The 27,290-nt window shown below is 48.0% G+C and overlaps 2 protein-coding genes across 4 annotated transcripts in view; one reads left to right on the top strand and one right to left on the bottom strand.

Moving 5' to 3' along the window:
• The window catches only part of LRRC74B (leucine rich repeat containing 74B), a 27,233-nt gene extending 5,718 nt beyond the window's left edge, over positions 1 to 21,515 (top strand). The window contains exons 4-12 of one of the 3 annotated variants that reach the window (XR_011559965.1): positions 4,346 to 4,478; positions 5,685 to 5,891; positions 12,248 to 12,357; positions 15,117 to 15,232; positions 16,250 to 16,328; positions 16,429 to 16,524; positions 19,490 to 19,606; positions 20,142 to 21,010; positions 21,232 to 21,515. Coding sequence is in view for 2 of the 3 variants with exons in the window: in XM_070762429.1 (XP_070618530.1) it covers positions 4,346 to 4,478; positions 5,685 to 5,891; positions 12,248 to 12,357; positions 15,117 to 15,232; positions 16,250 to 16,328; positions 16,429 to 16,524; positions 19,490 to 19,606; positions 20,142 to 20,150 (867 nt within the window). In the remaining variant the exon portion in view is untranslated. Of the gene's footprint in view, positions 1 to 4,345; positions 4,479 to 5,684; positions 5,892 to 12,247; positions 12,358 to 15,116; positions 15,233 to 16,249; positions 16,329 to 16,428; positions 16,525 to 19,489; positions 19,607 to 20,141 lie in introns of all 3 variants that reach the window. The other 2 variants (XM_070762429.1, XM_070762430.1) reach the window with 2 other exon arrangements.
• The window catches only part of SLC7A4 (solute carrier family 7 member 4), an 18,935-nt gene continuing 12,999 nt past the window's right edge, over positions 21,355 to 27,290 (bottom strand). The window contains exon 4 of the mRNA XM_070762426.1: positions 21,355 to 26,008. Within this exon, the coding sequence (XP_070618527.1) occupies positions 25,809 to 26,008 (200 nt within the window). The 3' untranslated portion in view covers positions 21,355 to 25,808. The remainder of the gene's footprint in view (positions 26,009 to 27,290) is intronic.

Here is a 27,290-nt window from a genome sequence, read left to right as displayed (position 1 = left end):
CATCTTTGCCGCCAGGCCTGCCCTAGGGCCATTAGATCTCTCCCCCTCCCCCCCGATTAGAATGATACAGTATATTGAGTGAATGATAAATTGAATGTTTTTAAGTCCTGTAACTATTATTAATTGGATCAAATTGTTTTATTATGTATTCTATGTTTGTTGTGAGCTGTCCCGAGTTCACGGAGAGGGGCGGCATACAAATCCAATAAATAAATAAAATAAATAAATAAATATGCAATCTAACCATAAAACCCAAATTAAAACCCATAATAAACTAAGGGAGAAGGGCGGCATACAAATCAAATAATAAATAAATAAATAGATAGATAGATAGATAGATAGATAGATAGATAGATAGATAGATAAATAAGTACTTACATACATACATACATACATACATACATACATAAATAAATACCTACCTACCTACCTACCTACATACATACATACATAATCAACACATATATGTAGCTTTCAGACAATTTGGCCATGATAGATGTTAATTCATGGCCCCCAGGCCTGCTGGCAAAGCCAGGTCTTCGTAGCCTTACGGAAGGCCAGTAGGGTGGGAGCAGTACAGACATCGGGGGGGGGGGGGGGGGAGTTGGTTCCATAGAGCCGGGGCGGCAACAGAGAAGGCCCTCCCCCGCGACCCCGCCAACCTGCATTGCTTAGTCGAGGGGATCTGGAGGAGGCCAACTCTGTGGGATCTTATTGGTCTCTGGGAGGTATGCGGCAGGAGGTGGTCCTGTAAATAGTCTGGCCTTGAGCCATGTAGGGCTTTATAGGTGATAACCAACACCTTGAATTGTGCCCGGAGACTAAGAGGAAGCCAATGCAGCTTGTGGAGTGTAGGTGTTATGTGGGTGTACCGAGGTACCCCCATGACAGCTCGCACAGTCTTAATTATATTCTCTCTTCCCCCTCTCCATTTTTCCATCTGGGTTGCACTTGGGTATATTATATTTCTTTACAGAGTTATTTGTGGGAATACTCAAGGAGCATTATGGTACCAACACTTACTCCATTGCAGAAATATATAGGTGCCTGATTAAATTTTACCTTCAAAACTAAAAATGTTCAAGGTGTCTTATGGAGAAAAACAAATTAAACATACTTAAAGGCAATACACTTGTTAGCAGCCAAGCATAATCAGCTAATCGGATTGGTCAGCATAAAATAAGAAACAAAAGAGACCAGTTGAAAGGGCAAAGTGGTAAAGAGAGCCTTGCCTGGCACGAATAAGATGGCAGAGCATCAGGCTCGGGGGACAGTCTTCCATCAGAACACAGAGCTGCTACCCACTAAGCCTTTTATTTATTTACTTATTATTAGAGTTGAAAGGTCATCAAGTCCAACCCCCCCCCTCCCCCCCCTGCGCTCAAGCAGGAAACCTTACACCTCCCCAGCCAGATGGCAGTCCAATTTCCTTTTGAATGTAATCGTTCCACTGGTTGATCACTCTGACCTTCAGAAAAGTTCCTCCTTATTTCCAGGTTGAATCTCTCCTTGGTCAGTTTCCATCCGTTGCTCCTGGTCTGGCCCTCCAGTGCCCTGGAAAATAGTGTGACCCCCTCCTCTCTGTGGCAGCCCCTCAAATATCTGTATACTGCTATCATGTCCCCTCTGGCCCTCCTTTCTGCTAAACTATCCATGCCCAGTTCCAGCAACCTCTCTTCCTATGTCTTGGTTTCCAGTCCCTTTATGAGGAGAGTCCGAAGGCCGCCTTATGAACAGTATTGGCTACCAAAATCTTTACTGCCACACTGTGTGGGGTGTGGCTTATTTTGTGGGTGTGGCTTGATGGTCATGGGACTGGGTAGGCGTGGCTTGCCAGTCATGTGACCAGGTGGGAGTGGCTTGAATGCTCATCATCGTTCAAGTGAACTGTTAAGTCCTCGGCTTACAACCTCACCAGTGTCGCTCGCCGGGGTGACAATTTGCTTCGTGTTTCCCGTGCGCTCCTTCCTGGGTGCCCCCCCCGCCTCAGGCTGGGTAGCTAGGCGAACGGGTGCCAATCAGCTATTGAGAAAAGAGGGGGGAGAAAACTGGCCTCCTGCAACTCCTGCTGGTGCTGGTCTCCCTGCCACTTTCCACGGATGAGGAAGAGGATGGGAGGGAGGATTTTAAAATATTGGAAAGCTGAGGGAGAGCTACATGGTTATTATTGGGCACAATGCCTTTTCATCTCAACTGAGGGTGGAGTGAGGGCTTTGCAAGGGGAAAAAGATCACAGCCCAGACCGCTTTGGTGCGGCTCAGCTCGACTCTCCTTCCCCCCCCCCCCGCTGCTGCTGCTGTGCTCCTCGCTTTTTTCCTCTTTCCTCTTTCCTGGTCTCGGGATGCGAGGCTGGAAGGGAGCTGGGTAGGAGAGAGTGAAGCTCATCTGAGGCCAGGAAGGAGGAAAGAGGAAAAAAAGCGAAGAGTGTAGACGCAGCAGCAGCAAGCAAAAAAAAAGGAGAGCACAGCCGAGCCTGGTAATCACGGAAGTGATTGCCGCCGGTTATCTGGAGCTGGGCACACAGCTATATTTCCACCGGTGGAACTACATTCCACCCCCCTTGTGCCTGCTGCCCACCCCCGCTTATGAAGCATCCAGAGGGGAAGAGGGTTCCAATCCTTCATTCTGTAATTTCTGGCAGGCACCTGTTTCGGTCTCTGACCATTTGTCTCCAGAGAGGATGGTTCTGCACTTTAGACAAAAGGTCTAAAGTTACTGGGCCAATTCCTGGCAAAGCAGCTTCTAGGGATCGGGACTCACAGAGTCAAAGGCAGCAGGTGGTACTGGCATATGGTGGAGCCCTCCCTCTTTCTTTCCCTCCTCCCAAGGCCTGTGCTTGATCTATTCATTTCAAGAGGCCAGATGTGCTCATGTGGTAGCAGAGCATTGCTGCCCACTTCCAGGCTGCAGATCAGGAGACATGACCTCATTTTATTTTCATGGCTGCTGAAATAATCCACCAGGATCTGCAGTGCATGTCACTGGGAGGTGAGCCAAAGCCGGGGAGACTGAAGGCAAAGCTGGATGGGGCTGTCTTCATCCAGCGCCTCTTCTGACCCTTCAGTTCCTTCTAGGTTCCTTCACTCTTCCTTATCGTGGGTGTTGCTTGGCTGGAGGTTTCAAAAGGTTCCCTTGCTAATGACTTTTATTTATTATTAGAGTTGGAAGGGACCTTGCAGGTCGTCTAGTCCAACCCCCTGCTGATGCAGGAGACCCTACATCACGCTAGTTCAATAGCAGCCCAGTCTTTTCTTGAAGGTCTCTAGTGTTGGAGCGTTCACCACCTCTGCAGGCAGGCCGTTCCACTGGTTGATGGCTCTCACCGTCCGAAAGTTCCTCCTTATTTCCAGGTTGAATCTCTCCTTGGACAGCTTCCAGCCATTGCTCCTTGTCTGGCTCTCTGGTGCTTTGGAAAATAATGTGACCCCCTCCTCCCTGTGGCAGCCCATTAAGTATTTGAAGGCCGCTGTCATGTACCCCCTCCCCCTCGGACCTCCTCTTTGTAGACTATCCATGCCCAGTTCCTGCAACTTTTCCTTGTATATTTTAGTTTCTAGTCCCTTTATCATTCTGGTTGCTCTCTTCTGCACTTTTTCTAGAACACTAATGGCGAACCATTTTTCCCTCAGGTGCTGAAAGAGCATTGGCAGGCGCTATTGTACATGCATGAGTGCCCACCCCCATAATTTAATGCCTGGGGTGGGCAAAAACAGCTTCCCCCGCCTCCCAGAAGGCCTCTGGAGGCCAGAAATGGCTTGTTTCCCAAATTCTGGTGGGTCCAGTCAGCTCGTGTTTTGCCCTTCCCAGGCCTTTGGAGCCTGGGAAGGGCAAAACATGAGCTGACTGGGCCCACCTGACTGGGGGAGTGCTTTTACCCTCCCTCGGTTTCACTGAAGCCGAGGGAGGGTAAAAGCACCTTTCCCCATCCCCCTGGAGGTTCTCTGGAAGCCAAAAACACCCTCCCAGAGCCTCTGTGTGGGCCAAAAATCAGTTGCCCAGCACACACATGCACATTGGAGCTGAGCTAGGGCCACAGCTCACGTGCCAGCAGATATTGCTCCGCGTGCTACCTGTGGCAACCATGCCATAGGTTCACCATCACTGTTCTAGAGCATCAATGTCTCTTTTGTAGTGTGGTGACCAAAATTGAATGCAGTAGGATGTTGTTGTTTTTTTGGTTTTGGCAGAGTCTCTTGGGAAATTAAGGAAAGGCCATGCCAGCTCCCTCCCAGGCTGCAGTTTGTCTCAACCCAGGCCCTCAAAACCTTGACCACTGCCAAAGGCCTGGGCTAGATCCCAGCATTCTGCCCTCATGAGCTCTCCCCTCCTCTGCCTCTTTTTTTAGGCAGCCAAGGCTCTCGCCCTTTCCCTGACCAGCAACACGTCCATTGTGAAGCTGAACCTGAGTGACAACGGGCTGGATGAAAACGGAGCCATTGCGATGGCAGAGATGTTGAAGGAAAATTGCTACATTTCAGGTGCACGTCTTCATTGGGAGATTCTGAGAAATTGCTTCAGGAGGCAAAATGGAGAGTCCATGTAATCCATAGCCTTGAGGTATTTTGGGTTGGCTGTAAAATTTCCAGTTTTAAAAATCCAAGATTTACTCATTTCATATAATGAAGCAGTAAAGCCTGAAGATGTGTTGAAACGGTTCTTAAGAATTTAGTCCTCTTGACTTTTACATCGGGCAACCCAAGTACAGTGGTACCTCTACCTAAGAACGCCTCTACTTACGAACTTTTCTAAATAACAATCGCATGTTCAAGATTTGTCTGCCTTTTCTCAAGAACTATTTTCCACTTACAAACCCGAGCCTCCGAAACTGTAATTGGAATAGGTGGGGAGAAGCCTTTGTGGGGCCTCTCTAGGAATCTCCTGGGAGGAAACAGGGCGGGAAAAGGTGGGGAGAAGCCTCCATGGGGCCTCTTTAGGAATCTCCTGGGAGGAAACAGGGCCAGAAAAGGAGGGGAGAAGCCTCTGTGGGCCTCTCTAGGAATCTCCTGGGAGGAAACATGGTTGGAAAAGGAGGGGAGAAGCCTCCGTGGGGCCTCTCTAGGAATCTCCTGGGAGGAAACAGGGCGGGAAAAGGTGGGGAGAAGCCTCCATGGGGCCTCTCTAGGAATTTCCTGGGAGGAAATGGCAGAAAAGGCGGGAAGAAGCCTCTGTGGGGCCTCTCTAGGAATCTCCTGGAAGGAAACAGGGCCGGAAAAGGAGGGGAGAAGCCTCCGTGGGGCCTCTCTAGGAATCTCCTGGGAGGAAACAGAGCCTCCACCCTCCCTGTGGTTTCCCCATCGCACACGTTATTTGCTTTTACATTGATTCCTATGGGAAAAATTGCTTCTTACAAACGTTTATACTTAAGAACCTAGTCACGGAATGAATTAAGTTCGTAAGTAGAGGTACCACTGTATAAGGATTCCTAATGAAATGGTAGCTTTTAAAATTTGTTTATTTGCTTTACAACATTTATGTGCTGCCTCCAAACAAAGTCTTCATGATTGATGGGTTGAGATGAGGAGTGTCTTTCTCCAAGGGATTCTCCAGAAAAGCAGCTGTGGTCCTTTCACTCAGTTTTCATTCCTGGTCAAAGGAGGGACTGAGGAACAGAGACGTGTTGGGCTAATGGGTCTTGGGGATTTTGCATGGTGAGTCAGCTAGAGATCAATCTTCTTCTCTTTCAGAACTTGATTTATCAGAGAACAGAGTCGGGATGAAAGGGGCAAAAGCTCTATCCACGGTGCTTCGGGAAAATCCAGTTCTTATGACCGTGAAACTTTCAGGAAATGAATTAAACGACAGGGCAGTCAAATACCTGGCAGATGCTTTAGTGACCAATCAAAAATTGGAGCACCTTGATCTGAGTCATAACACGCTCGGAGAGCCAGCAGGTAAATTGTCAGAGAGTAATCTCGAATTTTTCTACTTTTCTTTTTCTTTTTGTTTGGAAGAATAGTGGATACCAGCCACACAGTAGATTCTTCCAGAATAAAGACATGACACAGCAGAGATTCTTTCTTGCAGAAGGCTCTTTTACTTTCAGTTCCAAAACACACCAGCATCAAACATCATCTTCTTACAACTTTCTCTCTCTCACACACACACACACCAGTGGTGGGCTCCTTCTGGTATAGCTAATTGCGCTCAGCTCTGCGACTCTGGTACACGAGTGTGGGATCGAGCGCAATTTTGCTTCCCACACCTGTGCAGGTCGCAAAATCTTGCACGGGAACGCACATGTGTGTGCGTTTCGGTGAGTTTTTTTTGCTTCCCCACGTGGATTCCCGCGCGCCAGAGCCACGGAGCTGGGAGCAATTAGCCGTAGCAGTAGGAGCCCACCACTGATACCCGCACAGGGTGTTTTCCAATATATACAAACACTGACCAATCATATTGTTTGGAGCAGAGTGATTGCAACACTCTGCTGACTCATTGTCATTGCATCATCCCGTAGAAGCACTGAATTACCATGATTATGCATTTACAGTACTTTATGTCATAGAAATATTGCACTTGGCTGGAGTGTGGAAAGCCCTGGTAGAACATGTGAGAAAGACACACATGTACGTAGACATGCCATTTGTGTCTTCATGGCCTTTTGGTTTCTAGAGCACCACATACATTTAAGGGAATATGAATGGTTGAATTAAGGGCCAGCTGTGGTTTTCATAAGCTAAGAACTAACCATTAAGGTTTACTTTTTTTGGGGGGGGGCAAATAATTGCTGGGCTGTGACTCCTTCCCTGTGTTCCTCTCTCCCTCCCTCCCTTCCCTCTTCCCTTGTTACTTGCTTTGGCTTGGAATCTTCTTCGCCTCACCCCATGAAAGGTTCGACTTCCCACCAGCCCCATCTTTTTCTTTTCCTTATGTTTTGAAGAAGACTTTGTGATTTGATGGAGAACAGGCGGGGAGAAAAGGAAGAGAGAGAGAGAGAGAAAATAGGGAAGAGCTCCCAAAGTTGAGAAAGCGAAAAAGAAAATTAAGGTAGGGATTAGAAAGTTGGGCGCACTTAAGATTCTGTCTGCCCTTTAAGAGCTTTATCCATTGGTTTACACACACACACAAATTGCTTCCTGAAATAGAATTATTGATATGTAATGCTAAATTTGGGTAGGAGTAATTAAAAGCAGTGTAAAAAGGTTAACCCCCCCCCCCCCAAATTATTTAGCATGTGGCGCATCATACATGGACCAGCAATATAAATTAACAAGTCAAAACAATATGAATAAGGGAGAGCGACAGAGACAAAGCCGGATCTGGGAAGATTTAAAATACACAAGTATTGCTGAAAAAAACATTACAGTTAGCTCCTGATAAAACTTTTGGAGGGAAGTAGTACCGAAAAAGGGGAGGAAAAACCAAGTCAGACCTTTGACCTGGTTTTGGTTACCCACAGACATTGTTTTCTTTGGGAAAATTACAAAGGGGCTGCTATTTTTTTCCTTGTAGGACTTACGGTCAACTTATCCAGTGTTTCCCAATCTTGGCAACTTGAAAATATCTGGACTTCAACTCCCAGAATTCCCCAGCCAGCATTTGCTGGCTGGGGAATTCTGGGAGTTGAAGTCCAAATATCTTCAAGTTGCCAAGGTTTATTTATTTATTTATTTATTTATTACTTAGATTTGTATGCCGCCCCTCTCCGAAGACTCGGGGCGGCTCACAACATGTAAAAACAAATCATAAGCAATCAGGCAAATTTAAAATATTTAAATATTTAAAAAACCCCATATGCTAACAGTCACACACACAGACATACCATGCATAAATTAAACGTGCCCAGGGGGAGATGTTTCAGTTCCCCCATGCCTGACGGCAAAGGTGGGTTTTAAGGAGTTTACGGAAGGCAGGAAGAGTAGGGGCAGTTCTAATCTCCGGGGGGAGTTGGTTCCAGAGAGCCGGGGCCGCCACAGAGAAGGCTCTTCCCCTGGGGCCCGCCAACCGACATTGTTTAGTTCAGAGGTCCCCAACCGCCGGTCCGCGGACCAGGACCGGGCCGTTGGGGGTTTTCAGCCGGTCCGCGGCGCCGCTGCCCTCCCGGCAGAGAACATTATGCAGGACGGGGTGGGGCGTCGGGCGGTGACGCAGCCCTCCACACTTCTCCACAAGGCGGGGAGAATCAGGAGGCTCCTTTGGCGGCTGGGGGCTGCCTGGCTTTGTGATTTTGGCTGGGGAGGGAGTTAGGAAGGTCCTACTTCTCCCCCCCCAGCCAAAAATTCAAAGCCTATCTGCTGGATACGGGCGATGAGTGGGACAGAGCGGCGCGGAAGCCTCTTGCAGCAGCTGCCACAGCCACCGGCTTCGGCGCCGCTCATCCCGCCCATCGTCCGTATCCAGCAGAAGCTGCTGCCCGAGTGCTCTTGGCCGGCGGGATTCAAAGTGCTGGGGTGGGGGGTGTCCTGACAGCCCCCCCACCCCAGTGCTTCACCTCCCGCTGGGACACCCCCCACCCCAGCACTTTAAATCCCGCCGGCCAAGAGCACTCGGGCAGCAGCTTCTGCCAGACACGGGCAATGAGCGGGACGAGCGGCGCCGAAGCCGGTGGCTGTGGCAGCTGCTGCAAGAGGCTTCCGCGCCGCTCTGTCCCACTCATCGCCCGTATCTAGCAGATAGGCTTTGAATTTTTGGCTGGGGGGGGAGAAGTAGGACCTTCCTAACTCCCCCCCCAGCCAAAATCACAAAGCCAGGCAGCCCCCAGCCGCCAAAGGAGCCTCCTGATTCTCCCCGCCCTGTGGAGAAGTGTGGAGGGCTGCGTCACTAAGCTCCACCCCTCCATAACCCCACCCCCATATGACCAAAGCCCCCCCCCCCCCACCGGGCCGTGGAAAACTCGTCTAACTTAAAGCCGGTCCCTGGTGCTAAAAAGGTTGGGGACCTCTGGTTTAGTTGACGGGACCCGGAGAAGGCCCACTCTGTGGGACCTAATCGGTCGCTGGGATTCGTGCGGCAGGAGGCGGTCTCGGAGATATTCTGGTCCGATGCCATGAAGGGCTTTAAAGGTCATAACCAACACTTTGAATTGTGACCGGAAATTGATCGGCAACCAATGCAGACTGCGGAGTGATGGTGAAACATGGGCATACCTAGGTAGGCCCATGACTGCTCTCGCAGCTGCATTTTGCACGATCTGAAGTTTCCAAACACTTTTCAAAGGTAGCCCCATGTAGAGAGCATTACAGTAGTCGAACCTCGAGGTGATGAGGGCATGAGTGACTGTGAGCAATGAGTCCCGGTCCAGATAGGGCCGCAACTGGTGCACCAGGCGAACCTGGGCAAACGCCCCCCTCGCCACAGCTGAAAGATGTTGTTCTAATGTGAGCTGTGGATCGAGGAGGACGCCCAAGTTGCGGACCCTCTCTGAGGAGGTCAATAATTCCCCCCCCAGGGTGATGGACGGACAGATGGGATTGTCCTTGGGAGGCAGAACCCACAGCCACTCCATCTTATCCGGGTTGAGCTTGAGTCTGTTGACACCCATCCAGGCCCCAACAGCCTCCAGGCCCCGGCACATCACTTCCGCCGCTTCGTTGACTGGGCATGGGGTGGAGATGTAGAGCTGGGTATCATCCGCATATTGATGATACCTCACCCCATGTCCTTGGATGATCTCGCCCAGCGGTTTCATGTAGATGTTGAATAGCAGGGGGGAGAGGACCGACCCCTGAGGCACCCCACAAGGGAGAAACCTAGGAGTCGACCTCTGGCCCCCCACTAACACCGACTGCGACCGGCCAGAGAGGTAGGAGGAGAACCACTGAAGGACAGTGCCTCCCACTCCCAACCCCTCCAGCCGGTGCAGAAGGATACCATGGTCGATGGTATCGAAAGCCGCTGAGAGGTCAAGGAGCACCAGGACAGAGGATAAACCCCTGTCCCGGGCCCGCCAGAGATCATCCATCAACGCGACCAAAGCGGTTTCCGTGCTGTAACCGGCCCTGAAACCCGACTGCTGGGGACCTAGATAATCGGCTTCTTCCAAGGACCGCTGGAGCTGGAGTGCCACCACCTTCTCGACAACCTTCCCCATAAAGGGAAGGTTGGAGACTGGACGATAGTTGTTAAGTACGGCTGGGTCCAGAGAGGGCTTCTTGAGGAGGGGGCGCACAAGCGCTTCTTTATAGAGTGATGGAAAAACTCCCCTCCCCAAGGAAGCGTTGGTAATCTCCTGGGCCCAGCTCCGTGTCACCTCCCTGCTGGCCGAAACCAACCAGGAGGGACACGGATCCAGTAAACAGGTGGCGGAACTCACAGCTCCAATGGCCTTGTCCACTTCATCAGGTGTCACCAGATCAAACTCTTCCCAGACAGGTGGACAAGTACGTGCCCCAGTCACCTCGACTGACTCGTTGTCAGTCGACTCTGTTTTACAATTGGAGTCGAGGTCGGCTCGGATCCGAGCGACTTTATCAGCGAAAAACGTGTTAAAGTCCTCGGCACTACTCTGTAAGGGCTCCCCAACTCCCCCCTGGTTAAGAAGGGAGCGGGTCACCCTAAACAGAGCGGCCGGGCGGGATTCCGCTGATGCAATCAAGGCGGCATGGTACGCGCATCTTGCCGCCTTGAGCGCCACTTTGTAAGTCTTAATAAAAGCTCTTACAAGTGTTCGGTCGGATTCAGACCTACTCTTCCTCCATCGCTTCTCTAGACGTCTCTTCTGGCGTTTCAACTCCCGGAGCTCCTCGTTGAACCATGGAGCTCTACGGGGTCTAGCACCTCGGAGAGGTCGCAAAGGCGCAATCCGGTCAAGAGCCTCCGCTGCGGCCTTGTTCCAGGCTTCCGCAAGAGACTCTGCCGAACTGTGGACAAGTGCCTCTGGTATAACCCCAAGCGCCGTCTGAAAGCCCTCAGGGTCCATCAGGCGTCTGGGGCGGAACATCTTAATTGGTTCCGCCTCCCTGCGGGGAAGGATTGGGAAAGGTTGGGAAAGGTTGGGAAATACTAAATTTATCAGTCTGTGTTTACCAGAGAAAAACTGGAAATGTGCCTTCCTAGCATTGGCCAGAGTTTCCCTTAGCTTATGTGTCAGCAAGGTCAGCTAGAATCTGCAACCAGCTGGGGCAAAGTCAAGATGCCACAACCAAAAAGTTTACGTCTCCTCCAAACCGATGGCAAAACTTACCAAAAACTCTCTTAGATCTTCAGTCCAATTTGTGGAAATCTTAGAAGTGCCTGAGGAGAATTGGGCTTCCGTGACACACAGTTTAAGAAACTCTGCTCTGAACTTTGTGGCGGGAACAGCTAGGCTGACCCGAGTGAGAAGAATAAAACCTCTCCATGTCATGACATTGATTCCCAGCAAGCTCGTGGGCAACCCCGGGGTCTCCTCAAATGGGAGGCGTGCAGGGGAATGGCCTTCTGAATTGCACCAAGCCTGTAAATGAACCGAGGTGGCGCAGTGGGTAGAGTGCAGTACTGCAGGCCACTAAAGCTGACTGCTAGATCTGCAGGTCAGCGGTTCAAATCTCATCACCGGCTCAAGGTTGACTCAGCCTTCCATCCTTCCGAGGTGGGTCAAATGAGGACCCGGATTGTGGGGGCAATAGGCTGGCTCTGTTAAAAAGTGCTATGGCTAACATGTTGTAAACCACGGCATAAAAAAAAATTGAATGAATGAATGAATGAATGAATGAATGAATGAATGAATGAATAAATAAATAAATAAATAAATAAATAAATAAATACATTGCAAGGGAATGAGCTGTTTCTGGAATTCTCTGGGGATTCCCAGAGGCAGGTGCTCCTCCGAGTTCCTGGCTCTGTGGGAACCTCCTCTTCCTACTGCTTGCAGATCCTAACTATCCTTCCCTTTTTCCTTCTGAACTGAAGTGTATACTGAGGTGAGAAGAACTTCTTTGCAAAAATCCTGCAAAGAAAGCCACAACTGGTTGGATAGCAATAGCCCTTAAACTTATATACCGCTTCACAGTGCTTTTAAAGCCCTCCCTAAATGGTTTACAGAGTCAGCCTCTTGCCCCCAAAAATCTGGCTCCTCATTTTACCCATCTCAGAAGGATGGAAGGCTGAGTCAATCTTGAGCCGGCTAGGATTGAACTGCTGGCGGTTGGCAGAATTTGCCCGTAATACCTATTATCACCACTGCACCACCATGTCTCCTGTATGGGGAGAGGCTGTGACTGTAAAATGTGGGGTGGGACCCAAGAGGGTGTTGTTCTTTTGCAAAGTCTCCCTCTGTTTGACGTTTCAGGTCCCTTTCCCATTTTTTGTGTCTCCATTTAAATTGAACCAGGAGAAGCTCTTGGAGTAGCCATGGCGGAAAATGTGGCGCTGAAGGAACTCAACCTCAGCTGGAACAGCTTCCGGGGCCCAGGAGCAGTGGCTGTCGCCAAAGGCTTGGCGGTAGGAAAAAGGGACTTACCTTGAGAGTTTTCCTGATGGATAAATTTGTAAAGCATCAGAGGTTATCTCACCGCTCCATCCTCTACAAAAATGGTGGGAGGTCTTAAGCATAAAACGTATCAGGAAAGACTTCATGAACTCAATCTGTATAGTCTGGAGAACAGAAGGGAAAGGGGGGAGAGGCATGATCGAAACATTTAAATACGTTAAAGGGTTAAATAAGGTTCAGGAGGGAATTGTTTTTAATAGGAAAGTGAACACAAGAACAAGGCGGCCCAATCTGAGATTAGTTAGGGGGAAGATCAGAAGCAAGGTGAGAAAATATTATCTTACTGAAAGAGTAGTAGGTGCTTGGAACAAACTTCCAGCACACGTGGTTGGTAAATCCAAAGTCACTGAATTTAAACATGCCTCGTATGAACACAGATCCATCCTAAGATAAAATACAGGAAATAGTTTAAGGGCAGACTAGATGGACCAGGAGGTCTTTTTCTGCCGTCAATCTTATGGTTACAGAATCAGCATTTAGAGGGCCATTGAAGCATTTGAAGGTTTATCTATATCTTCAAGGTCACCTGGTGCTCCCGGTTTCTGTAGTCTGCAATTTTTCCTCTGGAAAATCCTTTCCTACTCCCACATTTGCACCACTCAGGTGGCTCTGAGGACACAGATAAACCTTCAAGTGGCCTCAACAACCCTCCAAAAGGATGCTAATGACCAGCTGTCAGAGCTGAAGAAGCTTCCTTTGGATGAAAAGTGAAACGTCTTCAAAGAGAAAAAACAGAAAGTCCAGATCTTTTTCTGCTGTCAATCTTCTATGTTTCAATGTTTCTCTAACATGCAAACAAGTTTGAAATAGTTTGGCCCTGCTCACTCTAGTGCAGAGGTCTTCAAATTTGGCAACGTTAAGACTTGTGGACTTCAACTCCCCAAATTCTCCAGCTAGCGTACCCCTGTTCTAGGGTATAGTGCAGGGTTTGTATTGTTTTAAAATGCTTTAAAGATTTCAGTTAACTACACACCTGGAATACTCCAACCAATTTTGGTCACCATACTAGAAAAAAGATGTTGAGACTTTGGAAAAAGTTCAGAGAAGAACAACTAAGATAATCAAAGGCCTGGGGACTAAAACATACAAAGAACGGCTGCAGGTTTGGGGTCTGGCTAGTCTAGAGAAAAGAAGAATTAGGGGTAACATGAGAGTCTTCCAGTTTTTGAGTGGATGCCACAAAGAAATGGAGGTGGGGCGGAATTAAATTATTCTCCAATGCACCAGAAAGCAAGACAAGCTAATAAAGGAGAGAAGCCACCTAGAACTAAGGAGAAATTTCCTGACAATGAGAATCTTGCAGAATGTCATCGCTAATGAGCAGGTAGAATTCTACATTTCTCCTTGTTGGAGTGTGTGCATGTTTATTTTTTATTTATTTATTGTTAGAGTTGAAAGGGACCATGCAGATCATCAAGTCCAACCCCCTGCCTGAGCAGGAAATCCTATAGCACCCCAATCCAATCTCCTCTTGAAAGTGTCCAGAGTTGGGGAGTTCACAACCTCCGCAGGCAGGCTGTTCCACTGGTTGATCGCTCTGACCGTCAGGAAGTTCTTCCTTGTTTCCAGGTTGAATTTCTCCTTGACCAGCTTCCAGCGGTTGTTCCTTGTCCGGCCTTCTGGTGCCCTGGAGAATAGAGTGACCCCCTCCTCTCTGTGGCAACACCTCATATACCTATATACTGCTATCATGTCCCCTCTGGCCCTTCTTTTTTCTAGGCTATCCATGCCCAGTTCCTGCAATCTCCCTTCGTAAGTCTTGGTTTCTAGTCCCCTAATCATTTTGGTTGCTCTTTTCTGCACCTTCTCCAGAGTTTCAATGTCTCTTTTGAGGTGAGGTGACCAGAACTGGATGCAGTACTCCAGATGTGGTCTGACCAGGGCATGGTAGAGTGGTATTCATATTTCCCTGGTCTTGGAGTGTATGCCCCTGTTGATACAGCTTAGGATTGTGTTGGCTTTTTTGGCCGCTGTTGCACATTGCTGGCTCATGTTTAGCGGATTATCCACCAAGACTCCGAGATCTCTTTCAGAGTCACTACTGCTAAGTGGGGTTTCTCCCAGGTTTTTTTTTAACCTAGGTGAAGGACTTTGCTTTTGTCGACGTTGAACATCATTTTGTTAGTATGGGCCCACAGTGTTAATCTGTCTAGGTCTTTCTGAATTTTTGTGTAGATGTGCATGTGTGCATGTGTAGTTCGTGCATATGTGCATTGTGCATGTGTAGACTATGCTCAAAAACATCAAGAGAGTGACCATGATTAAGCAAGTGAAGAAGCTCTGCCTGCTATTTACACAGACCGGATTAAAAAAAGGTGGCGCTTCAGTGGTATCTATCTTAATTGTTTCTGACTATACCTCCTGGAGCCCTCCTGAATTCCTTTTCAATATTCCCTGGGTTTGAATGAATAAAAGCAACATATTTAGGGGGAACATAGCTTTTGAAGCCAAGAGGGTTGCCATCTATATCAGTATTTCTCAACCTTGGGTTAAGATGGGTGGACTTCAATGCCTAGAATTTCCCAGCCAGTGGAAGATGTAGCCCTGTTTGGGAAGAACCTGCAAGTCAATCTGGAGTGGATGGAAGCCCAGGAACACTCTGTCAGGCTGTGGCTTATGATTCCAAGCTCTAGATGGCAAGCTCTGTCTCCTGTGGACCCTCCACCTTGGACCTTCTCCAAGTTCTGCTAACTCTTGTCTTGTTCCACAGGCTAATATATTCCTCCGAGTCCTTGATCTGTCCTATAACGGTTTTGGCAACAGTGGAGCAGCTGCTTTGGGGGCAGCCCTGAAAATCAACGATGTGCTGGAAGAGCTCCACATCGGGTAAGGAGGCACATGTGCGTGTGTGCACTTCCTGAGGGCTTAGTCATCGTTGGCACAAGCCAGGAAAGTGAATAGTTTCTAAGTTCTCCATATTGCCACCAGGGCAGTTGAGGTTGAGGCCATCAGGTGAGTTCCTGGCAAGGGTTGGATTTGAGTCAGGGACCTCACCTACTTAGCTGTGATTTATTATTTGTTCTACTTCCAACAGCAAGCTAGTGGGTGTTCTGCTGGCTTATGACACAAGCCTTCAATTAAAGGTAAAAGTAGCCAAAATGGACACACATGTGAAAATGCACTAATAGTTTCTTTATTCAAAGAAAAATAGAAGCAAAACTCCCTTTTTAAATTCAAAGGGATTTCTTGTAAAAATAAAACACACTTTGAATGCAGTGAGATAACAAAGACAATAAAACTCCAGTCAATTAACCAGTAACTGTGAAATTTGTCACAGCCACTACTCTTCAGACGTTGTAAAACTCACTATGATTTATGGTCAAAGTCCTGAAATCCAAACTGAGTCCTGAGAACAATCCTGAATGGCAAGTCAAGGTCCACAAGTACGATCAGATAATCTTCCACACTGTGAGGCCCGCACGCTGCCCATTTAACAGCAGCCCTAATTATTTGAACCCCATCCAACCACAGGTGGACTCTCTTATCGCCTGTAATACTTTTGAAGCTGTTCTCTCCTATGCATAGCTCTATGCATGCATGGGTCTATCATTGTTTCCTCATCAGAGTCTATCAAAGATAATGAGGACTGGCTTCTTCCTGGGCTGTCTGCCAGGCCCCCCTCTTCCATCTCACAGACACTTCCTTCTTCAGATGATAATTCACTGGCCGACTCTGTCGGCAGCAAAACAGGCCTGTGACATTTGGATGTTTCCCCCACATTCACCTCCACAGTCCTTGGGGCAGGAGCTGGGCCAGAGCTAACCACAACAGTGTGGGCCAGTGTGGATGGGCATGCAGGGAGACATGGGGGGACGTTTGAATGCCTTCGCTCTTTATTCTCAGTAATAACCGCATTGCCTTGGAAGGAGCCCGTGCACTGGCTTTGGGCCTGAAAGGAAACAAGAACCTGAGAAAACTTAAGGTGAGTAGCTTTGGGGAAGATGATCTTGAAATCCGAATAGCCCTGCCGGGGAGGTGATGCAGAGATGAGGGGGGGCTCTGTTCTTTCTTGTGCCCTGCAGTTGTCCAGGAACCCCATCCAGAACGAAGGCTGCCTCAGGATCCTCAAAGCCATCCAAGCAAATCCTGGAGCTGCGATGGAACTTCTGGATTTTTCAGTAGGTGTTGGTCAAAGAGGGAAAACTGTCTGTCTTGAATGACGATTGTCAAAATGGAAGGGGAACAGAACATAGAACATAGAATTCTTCATTGGCCAAGTGTTATTGGGCACACAAGGGATTTGTCTTGGTGCATATGCTCTCAGTGCACATAAAAGAAAATATAGATTTGTTAAGAATCATGTGGGACAACACTGAATGATTATCATAGAGGTCAATAAACAGTGAAGAAACAATCCATATTAAGAAGAATCTTAGGATACAAGCAACAAGTTACAGTCATACAGTCCTAAGTGGGAGGAAAAGGATGATAGGAACAATGAGGAAAAACTAGTAGAAATAGAAGTACAGACTTAGTAAAAAGTTTGACAGTGTTGAGGGAATTATTTGTTTAGAAACACCCTTTATTGTAAGTTCCCAAAGGATGGTGATTTACAGGGCAATGAAGTTGTTAGTGGCCCGCAAAGTAAAAGGGAAACCCAGATGAGAAATGCTGGAGGAAGGGGGTGGGGTGTAATTCTAGCTTGTGCTATGAGCAGGTAAGCAGGCCTGTAGGCAGGAGGAGCAGGAGGATAAAGGGAAGTAGTTTGCATTTCTTTCTTCCAAGATGCCTGTTTGCATTCCCAATTTCCTTCTGGTTTCCCATCCAAGAATCAAACCGGCCTGCCCCTGCTTTGCTTCCAAGCCTAGAGAAGGTTGCAGAGTTAGGTTAAGCTTAGGCTAACGCAGAGGTCTTCAAACTTGGCAACTTTAAGACTGGTGGACTTCCAATTCCCAGAATTCTCCAGCCAGCACAGCTGGCTGGAGAATTCTGGGAGTTGGAAGTCCACCAGTCTTAAAATTGCCAAGTTTGAGGACCCCTGGGCTAATGCATTAAGGAAGGTAAAGCATATTTACAGAGTGGGATACAGCAGGGCCAAGTGGGGTGGACGATATAGATAGGGAAGGCCATTTCCTCAAGCCCTGAAGATGAGGTTTCCAGCTCAACACAGCATAGGATCAACTGAGCCTTGGTCTGTTCCAAGAAGGATTGTTTTCTGTCCTTCTCATGTAGAAGGGGATGCAGCAGGTGCGGTCCCTGTCTCAACTGGTGGCCTGCCTCCCTCCCCTGGCCAGAAGCAGCTTTGCTTTGTGGCTATTTGTTGGGCTGCAGGGGAAACTTCATTTTCTTTTAATCTGGCCCAAGACTGCGGCAGTTTCGGCTCTGACCTCACAGCCCAGAATTCCTCTTTTAGAAACATAGCAGAAAAAGTCCTCCTGGTCCATCTAGTCTGCCCTTATACTGTTTCCTGTATTTTATCTTAGGATGGATGTACAGTGGTACCTCTACGTACAAACTTAATTCGTTCTGTGACTAGGTTCTTAAGTAGAAAAGTTTGTAAGAAGAAGCAATTTTTCCCATAAGAATCAATGTAATAGCAAATAATATGTGCAATTGGGGAAACCACAGGGAGGGTGGAGGCCCTGTTTCCTCCCAGGAGATTCCTAGAGAGGCCCCACAGAGGCTTCTCCCTGCCTTTTCTGGCCCTGTTTCCTCCCAGGAGATTCCAAGAGAGGCCCCACGGAGGCTTCTCCCTGCCTTTTCCGGTTACAGTTTCGGAGGCTCGGGTTTGTAAGTGAAAAATGGTTCTTGAGTGTTCAGGACAGCTCCTGAACAGATGGTGTCATCTGTTTATAGAAGACCAGTGTGGTTGCAACAAGATGCCTCAGACAATGAAGCCAAATCACAGGCAGAGGAAGCCAGTGAGGAGGAAGTGACAGACAGGGGAATGGGTGCAGCCAGCTCCTCCCAACTAGCCCCCCAGCTAAAGGGTCCTCAAACTCAGAATAACCCTATCTTGAATCCCTGCATGTGCAGGATCTTGGGAAGGCAGGAACAGCTGCGCAGGCGTAAAAACAGATAATGGAATGCAGTTGTTCAGAGTTTAATGACGCTGTTCAAACCATGATAAAAAAGGGAGGGTTGGAGTGCTGGGCATGGGTATTTATTATTGGTGTTTTTGGAAGAAAGAAGCTTGTGCAGTGTTGTTTGCACTCTGTTTTGGATTTCTGTGAATTCTGTGACACTCAAGCAGGAAAAGGCTGTGCGGATTTGAATGTGGAACTCTGACTTTATTGCCTCATAAATCACTCCTTTGCTCTGGCACAAGCCTAATCGTGTCAGGTGAACTTTTGTGTGAGTAATTCTAATTTTTAGGGACTTGTAATACAGTAATTGGTCTTGCATTCAAACAGGTGTTTAGCCTTTGTACTTTCTTGATTCAATTGCCCTCCTGTCGTGTGTTTGACTCAATTCTGTGCTCATGGGTGGCTAATTGCATTAGCCAGGCAGAACATTGAGAAGAGACAATAAAATCTTGAACACCTGGTTCTTATCTAGAAAAGTTCGTAAGTAGAGTTGTTCTTAGGTAGAGGTACCACTGTATGTTTATTTCAGGCATGTTTAAATTCAGTTACTGTAGATTTACCAATCACATCTGCTGGAAGTTTGTTCCAAGCATCTACGACTTTTTCCGTAAAATAATATTTTCTCACGTTGCTTCTGATCTTTCCCCCAACTAACCTCAAAGCCTACTTGTTTATTTTATTTTATATATACTTTATTTTGTTTTATTTTAATCTACTTTATTTTATTTTATTTTAATCTACTTTATTTTATTTAAATAATTTATTATTTTATTTTATTATTAAACATGGAAACATAGAAGATTGACGGCAGAAAAAGACCTCCTGGTCCATCTACTCTGCCCTTATACTATTTCTTGTATTTTATCTTAGGATGGATCTATGTTTATCCCAGGCATGTTTCAATTCAGTGACTATGGATTCACCAACCACGTCTGCTGGGAGTTTGTTCCAAGCATCTACGAATCTTTCCGTAAAATAATATTTTCTCATGTTGCTTCTAACCTTTCCCCCAACTAACCTCAGATTGTGCCTCCTTGTTCTTGGGTTCACTTTTCAGGCAATTGTGGTGAAGCAGGACTTTGTCCAAGCGTGTGAGGCTGTCCAAGACCTTTTCCCAAGCCTTCTGATCCACCACGATGGAACCACTCGCTTGTTAAGAAGGAAACTTTCAAAGGTGCAGCAAACAACTTCATTTCTCTGGGGAACGGGCTCGTCTACGCAGGGCTGGATGCCCTAAATGTGGGGCTCCCCATCAGAGGTGGGGTTCAGCCGGTTCTGAACAGTTCTAGAGAACCAGTATCAGAAATAGTTCGGAGAATTGGTAAATAACCACTTCTGCCTGCCCCTGCCCCCAGCTATTCTCTGCCTTCCAAGTCCCAGCTGATTAGAAGGAAAGGGGGAGTTTGTCATCTTGAATTTTTAAGAACTTTTCAAGTGCTTTAGGGACTGAAGAATCTGGCAAGGAAATATTTCTAAAACAATGACCCAAGAGGGCACGAGGTGTTTAGTAAATAAATATAAATGCACCAGGTGAAGGGGTCTTTATATGCTTCAACAGAAAAATGGGCCAGTGAGGAAAGATAAATATTCTTTCTGTTCCATCAGTTAATTGTTCTGTCTGTCAAAAAATTCCTCCTTATTTCCAGGTTTTGAATCTCTCCTTGTTCGGCTTCGATCCATTATTCCTTGTCACCTTCTCACATTTGCAGGTTTCCTAAAATCATTCCTGGTGGCTCTGGACAGACCAGCCTTTTCTTGTGGACGTCCCGAATGGCAGCACCCCTGTGAAACGCCTGGCAGTGCACGATAGAGGTTCAGGCCTTGCGACCCCCTCCCCACCTGCGTGCTTCTCTTTGTGGCAGAACCAGCATGTTGTGTGAAATGCTGACTTTTAATACACCAAATGATTGCTGTAGGGCTCTCCTTGCAAAGATCGTGGTACCCTGCTTATAGCAACACTTGGGGATCCATTGACAGGAGAGGTGGCAAACGCGCTCCTAGCAATTTTCCCTCCGAGGCCGCAAAACCCTCCAGTGATCTGACTTAGGCGGGTTGTCCGAACGGTCCTCAATTGAGGCTAGCAGGAAGCCGATAAAAATCTGGGAAAGAACTTTGGACGCATTCGTTCCTTCTCGTTCTACAGAGTTTGGGAACTTTGCTCTTCTATCCAAAAATCTGGTGCGGGTACTTTTAGCCAAATTGTTTCCTGTGCCATCCCTCGATATTGGCTCTTCCTCTTCTGCAATCTGCGCACCTTTCCCCTGAAAGCATTTCCGGTTTCCAGGATTGTAGAGCAGACTTCCTGGCTGGACATTGTCACAGAGGAAGTTGTTTCCACCACCCCCACACACACCTCAGGCAGATGGCCAGAGGAGGGGAAGGTGACCTCACCCCTGCTGGAGAGCTTCTGCTTTGGGGGAGGCCATCCACAACCCCCCTACCCTTGTTAAGGGATCTTTACACAACTGTAGTGAAATTTAGGGGTGGGTCTGGGTCCACGGCTTTCCGGGTACGTAGGGTCAGCTCCAAGCCATATTGAAGGATGGGGCCGAGAGAAAGATGTAGAAAGCAGCAAGAAGCCCCCTCCCCAGAGGTGAGCTGCTAAGGTGGAACAGTGACGTGTGCTCACCCCCGTGGCTCTGAGTGCTAGTGGAGTCCAGTGCAATTACGCTACTGGGTGCCCCTGTGTGTCCGCGCGTGATTTCGCTACCTGCCCAGGTGCCGTAGCAGAATTGCGGTGGACTCCGCTAGCACTCAGAGCCACGGGGGCAAGCACACGTCACCGTGCTATCTTAGCAGCCCACCTCTGGTACCCCCACCACCCAAAAATGTGTGGATCAAGCAGTGGATTCCGCCCATGCTGTTTCCTCGATATGGGGCTCTTCGTAGTAAATAATGTATCTCACACCAGTTCTCTTTTAATTTTTTTATTTTTGTAAACTTTCAAATTTTGCCAGTCTTGTCACAGAAATATTGTATTGTTGCTATGCTTGATGTAATCTGCCCAGAATCACTTTGTGCGAGATGGGCGGCCATATAAATTAATTAAATAAATAAATCTAAATCTATACATCCCACTAAAACTCTGGTGTCTGTAAAATCTTTAACTGGGTCGGAAAAGGTACATTGTAAGCCAAAACCTTTTCCAGCCTGTATATCTCAGATGGGCTAACTTACAGTATGTTGTCTCCAAAATCTGGGACACACAGGTCTTGTGGAACTGACCTTTGGCAAATTTCAGACAATATTTTATGACATAAAAATTAACATATTTACCATGGTCAAAGTTTGATTGTGCTATACAATTCATCATGGGCTACTTCCAAGGCCAATACATCTCAGAATGTCATCTTGAATTTATAAGAACTTTTCAAGTGCTTTAGAGACTGAGAAATCTGGCAAGGAAATATTTCTAAAACAATGACCCAAGAGGGCACGGGGTGTTTAGTAAATAAATAAAAATTCACCAGGTGAAGTAGCATAAGGGGTCTTTATATGCTTCAACAGAAAAATGGGCCAGTGAGGAAAGATTAATATTCTTTCTATGCCATGAATCTGCTTTAGAAGAGAAGACGCCTCAGAAAGTAGGGTTTTTTAAATTTTAAAAAAAGCAAGAAATCTAGTAATAATTTAAATTTAAATTATTAAATTATTTAAATAAAGGTCTGTTATTCCATAAGCTTTTGTAGGTCACAGTATGTCTGTATGTATGCTTGGTTTTTATGATAAGTTTTTTTTAAGTTATTTTAGTATTGGATTGGATTGTTACATGCTGTTTTTATCATTGTTGTTAGCCGCCCCGAGTCTATGGAGAGGGGCGGCATACAAATCCAATAAATAAATAAATAAATAAATAAATAAGGTACCTCCAAGTATGCTTTGATGCAGAAATTAATAAAAGCTATGGAGCACGGGGTTTGAAAGCAGCCTTAAATGCATCCCGTTAGTTCCTAATAGATTGGAATCAGGAAGTGACCTCAATCTGGCATTGCGAGAATGGAAGTTACACACCAGTTTAAAAGAATTAGCAAGTTCTTTGGTTTTTTTTTTTTGTTCCCCTTGAGAATGAAGTAACCGGAACTGCTCGCTATGTGGCCATTAACTAACTGATCAGGCCATTTAACTAGCTAGTCCCCTAGTTTTGTTTTGTTTTGTTTAATTCCTGGGTTTTGAAGGCCAGAGGAACGCATGGGAGAAATGTGTTTGATGCTCAGTGCTGCTACAGTCCTTTGAATGCCACCAGGTGGCTGCAAAAAAAGCTTATGGAGAGTTTCTTAAAAGCCACTGTTTTATAGAAAGAATGATGTGATATTTTTTTAAAAAAATAAATAAATAAAGCCTATTCTATTCAGCCTTTTAACTTTACGCAGAAGCGGGATTCTTTAAGAAGTTTCCTACTCAAACTCAACCTTATTAAAATGTCTTGTGAGGGCCGTTGTGGGGTAATCAGCCAAGTGGGAAGGAAGGGAGAGCCACGTGGTGGCAGAGCTCAGCCTTGAGGCACCTCTGAGCCAGGGGGCTGGAGGCGAGCATGGTGGGCACAAGGCCTTGCCCTCTGTCTTTGGAGTGATGTGCAAAGGGTGCACTCTCCCAAAACGGTAGAGCTGGGAAACGCCACCCCTTTGCTGGGTAGGGTATTTGTCTACCCTTGGTCCAGGAGAAGAGAGAGTTAAAAAATACACGAGAGGACTCCTCCTCTATGTATTTAACACCATTCCCTTTTTGTCGCTTACAAGGTGTGGATTTAGGATTTTCAAAGGGTGGGGGGAGCGAAAGACTGCCTGCACGCTACATTGCCGGCTGAAATAATCTGCACAACATCACTTGATTAAATTTGCTTGCCCGGCAGATAACGAGTCTTTTTTTTAATCGTTGGTGGGCTGGCTTCTTGGCCAAACACCACTGCAACAAAGTCACCACACACAACGGAAAAGGAGGAGGATGTGGCCAAGGCGCACACACACACACTCAGCACACAGTTAAGCAGGAAGCGGAGGAAGTGCGCAGTGGGAAAGGGGAAAGGGCTGCCAGACAGGACAAACCCTGAATTGCCACCCCCTCCCCGCGAGGAAAACTGCAAAAAGGGAAGCAGGAGCTTCCTCTCCATTATTGTCCCAAAATGAAATCTGACTTCAGTCTTCTCTCCGCACCCCACTGCTTCAGAAGTCCTAGCAGGCATTTCCTTTTCCCCCAAATGTTGTTTCCACCCTGCGCCGGCCCCTCCTCCTTGGACCTAGAGGCAGCCTCTTCTCACGGGAGACTCCTATGTGTTCTGTGCACCCTCTGGGGAGCATGTGCTGTGGCCCCGTTGGCTGAGAGCCTGTGTGGGAGGGCAGCCCCCTTGCAGTCCTGCAGGAGGCAGGCAAACCCTGCAGCCCAGGCTAGTTCCGAGCGCCTTTTCTACCAGCAGAGTTCCTCCAGAAAAGGGCCTCAGAAAGCCTACATGGTCCAAAACACAGAGCCGCCTGAGACGGCCTTGTTCGCAAAGCACGCAAAGCCAGGACGATGACAAGCTGGCTGTATCTATCCCACGGGTCCAGCCGGGAGAATTGTAGCATGGTGGCCTACATCCGTGTGTCGGTTGCATGTGATTTAGCCGGTGGCGCTAACCTACATTGGGGTCGTTTTGGGTATTTGGCAAAGCCAAGATCCCCTTGGGGCAGGGCATTGTGTGAACCCGGCCATTCTCTTTTTTTCCTGGCTTCTGCGAGGAAACGAGGAGGCATCCATTCTAATCTTTGCCTTATGTTTTTGGAGAAGTCCAGCCTTGGCCTTTTTTGCTCATCCATCTATCTCTCTCCACCCTTTTTTCTCTCCACATTGGGGCTGCTTTGCTCTACAGCAGGGGCCTCCAACCTTGGCAACTTGGAAGACTTGTGGACTTCCAGAACTCTGGGAGTTGAAGTCCACAAGTTGCCAAAGTTGAAGACCCCTTCTCTAGGACTGTCCAGGACAGGGGTAGGCATAGTTGGTTCTTCTATGACATGTGAACTTCAAATCCCAGAATTCCTGAGCTAGCATGATCGGCTCAGGAATTCTGGGAGTTGAAGTCTACAAGTCATAGAAGAGCCAACTTTGCCTACCCTTGGACCAGGAGAAGAGAGAGTTAAAAAAAATAAATCAAAATAATCATCATAGAATTGAAGGACCTTCTAACGCCTGACCGAGGATGCCATGCTGACTTCTTTGACCAGCCTTGGTTTGCTCAATGCCCTGTTGCAGTTGGTGGGCCCTACTGCTTCCCCTGCTCTCTCTCTCTCTGCCTCCCCCCCTCTCTCTGTGGTGCTGCCTCCCCCAAGGCTGTCCCCTCGCATCAGGGTACCATCCGAGGCCCGGGCTTGTGCAGGATGTATGTTCGCCACACTTTTTAACACCTGCTCCTGCAGTGATGGCGAACCTCAGGTGTTGAAAGCGCGTGTACATGTGCTATTGCCCATACCCATAATTCAATGCCTGGAGACAGCTAAAATGGCCTCCCCCCCCCATCGGAGGCCCTGTGTGGAGGCCTGAAACAGCCCATTTTCCAAACTCTGGTGGGCCTGGTTGGCTCATCTTTTGCCCTCGTCAGGCTCCAGATGCAAAAATTCCTTCCCTCATCTGCTCGGAGACTCTCTGGAAGCCTAAAATGCCCTCCCAGAGCCTCCAGGGAAGTTGAAAATCAGCCGGCTGGTACCCACATGCACATTAGAGCTGACGTAGGGCAACGGCTCACATGCCCTACAGATATGGCTTCGCGTGCCACCTGTGGCACCTGTGCCATAGGTTCGCCATCACTGTTCTAGTGCAAGAGAGAGATGCTTGGGGTCTCGGATGTGCTGGGATCGCCTTTGGTAGTGATCAGGGACTCTGTTTGAGAGACAAAATGGAAAATCAGCTCGTCTCAGAGTTAGTCTGTCAATCTGACAGCCCTGTCCCTGCCCTGCAGGAGCCCAGCAAATGGGCAGTGTCCTGGCGTACATAACGCGCCCTGCTTTCTTCGCTGATTTAATTGAGAGCCCAGAATGGCACTGGCCAGGCAATGCGTTTTGGAGAGCAGGTCAGAGAGGGAGGGGAGCAAACGGATGGCACAAAGGAGGCATGGGATTCCTTTGCTGGATGAAAGCGGCTGAGCTGGGCTGCAAACCTGGGGCACAAGCGAAGAAGCCGTTTCTCAAGGGTATCCGGGAAATGGATGAGTCCATTCTTCTGGTCAGAGGAGCCAGGCCAGGTAAAGAAAAGCAGTGGGGGCATTCCACACACACACCCTTGGCAGTAAAAGGTTGATTTCTCCCCAAGCTTTCCTGCCTGCACTCTTCTCTGCCCAGACCGGAGAGCAACGGGTGGGACGGAGGAGGGAGGGAACGAGGGAAGCGTGGTCTCTGCTGGATCTTCCCAGGTCATCTCTTGGCTTCTTCGCCACTCTCCTGGGCATCTGGCAGGCCCTGGGCCGGCTCCGTCCTAGGCTGCACCGTCTGCACGGTCTCCTCCAGGCTGCTACTAGGGAAGATGACGTAGCGGGCTCGGACCTCCTGTGTTGGGGAGTCCCGCAGGTTCTCTTTGCTGTGCCAGATGCCGTAGCTGAAGTAGACCAGCAGGCCTGGAAGGACAACAAAGGAGAGACAGATCAGCCCCCACTCCAATCCCAGAAAGAAGCTCCAAGGGGCTGCATCCCTCAAGCCTGGGCAGCCCAGCTTTGAGGCGCCCCATGGAAGCTGCCGGAGCCCCTGTTTTGTCTTAGTGCCGAGCCCTAATAATCAGATGCACACAAATTGTCTAACTAATAAAAGGATTATTTAATAGTTACAAAAATCTCAGTATTGTAAGAGTCTTTTGGGTCTTTTCAAAGGGAGAAGCAAATCTAGCAAAGTGGCCAAAATCCCAGGGCGAAGATAAACCCGGTAATAATTACCAGCTGTAGAAAGAGTTAACTGGAAGACCGAAGCTCATTAGCAAAGCTAAGAACAATGTCTTTTGAAAGCCAAAGTGAATGCAAGAGCCAAGACGGGATGATTCTGAAATGAACGATGCTGTTTTCTGCAACCGGGGGGGGGGGGGGTTAGGGGGGTGCCTCACCCTTAAATAGTGTGCGGTTGTGACCCATTACCCAGCAGAACTACTCATGAGTGACTTTCCTCTTAGCCAACTTAGCCAACCATTCAAGTCTCTTAGATGCCCTTCGCGCCCTGGCATCCAGAAGAGGCTCCTCCTCTTCCTCTGAGTCACTCAAGACAGGAAGTGCTGATTCATTCCTGACAGGAAGTGCTGACTCATTCATCCCAGGAAGTACAGCAGGCCCTGGCTGTTGCTCTGACCCTGACCCCTCATCTTCTTCACTGTCCATCTCAGGTGCCAGAAACACAGGACGTCTGTGCCGCACCTCCCATGTCCTCTGAGTCCATGATTATTTGGACAGCGAACCACAACAGCCCCTTTCAATCTCACCTTGCAGAACCATCTTTCCTGCCCAGCCCATAACTTTGCTGAGGTACTTTCTTATCAAAACAGGCGGTCCAGAGTTATCTCATGGGGGGGGGGGGACCGATGACACCACGAGTGCAGGTAGTCCTTGATTTACAATAGTTCATTTAGTGACCCAAATTACAACAGCACTGAAAAAAGTTTGGGTTGCGCTGATGGATGATCTCTGGTGAGCCTGGGATAGGGGTTTATCCTCTGTCCTGGTGCTTCTTGACCTCTCAGCGGCTTTCAATACCATCGACCATGGTATCCTTCTGTGCCAACTAAAGGGGTTGGAAGTGAGAGGCACCATTTTACGGTGGTTCTCCTACCTCTCCGATCGGTCACAGTCGGTGTTAGTGGGGCGTCAGAGATCAACCCATAGGTTCCTCCCTTGTGGGGTTCCTCAGGGGTCTGTTCTC

The sequence above is a fragment of the Erythrolamprus reginae genome, chromosome 10 (genome assembly GCF_031021105.1).
Source record: "Erythrolamprus reginae isolate rEryReg1 chromosome 10, rEryReg1.hap1, whole genome shotgun sequence".
In the NCBI taxonomy this organism is placed as follows: domain Eukaryota; kingdom Metazoa; phylum Chordata; class Lepidosauria; order Squamata; family Dipsadidae; genus Erythrolamprus; species Erythrolamprus reginae.
The sequence above is the reverse complement of the archived record's forward strand: the minus strand, read 5'-3'. Positions and strand labels throughout refer to the sequence as shown.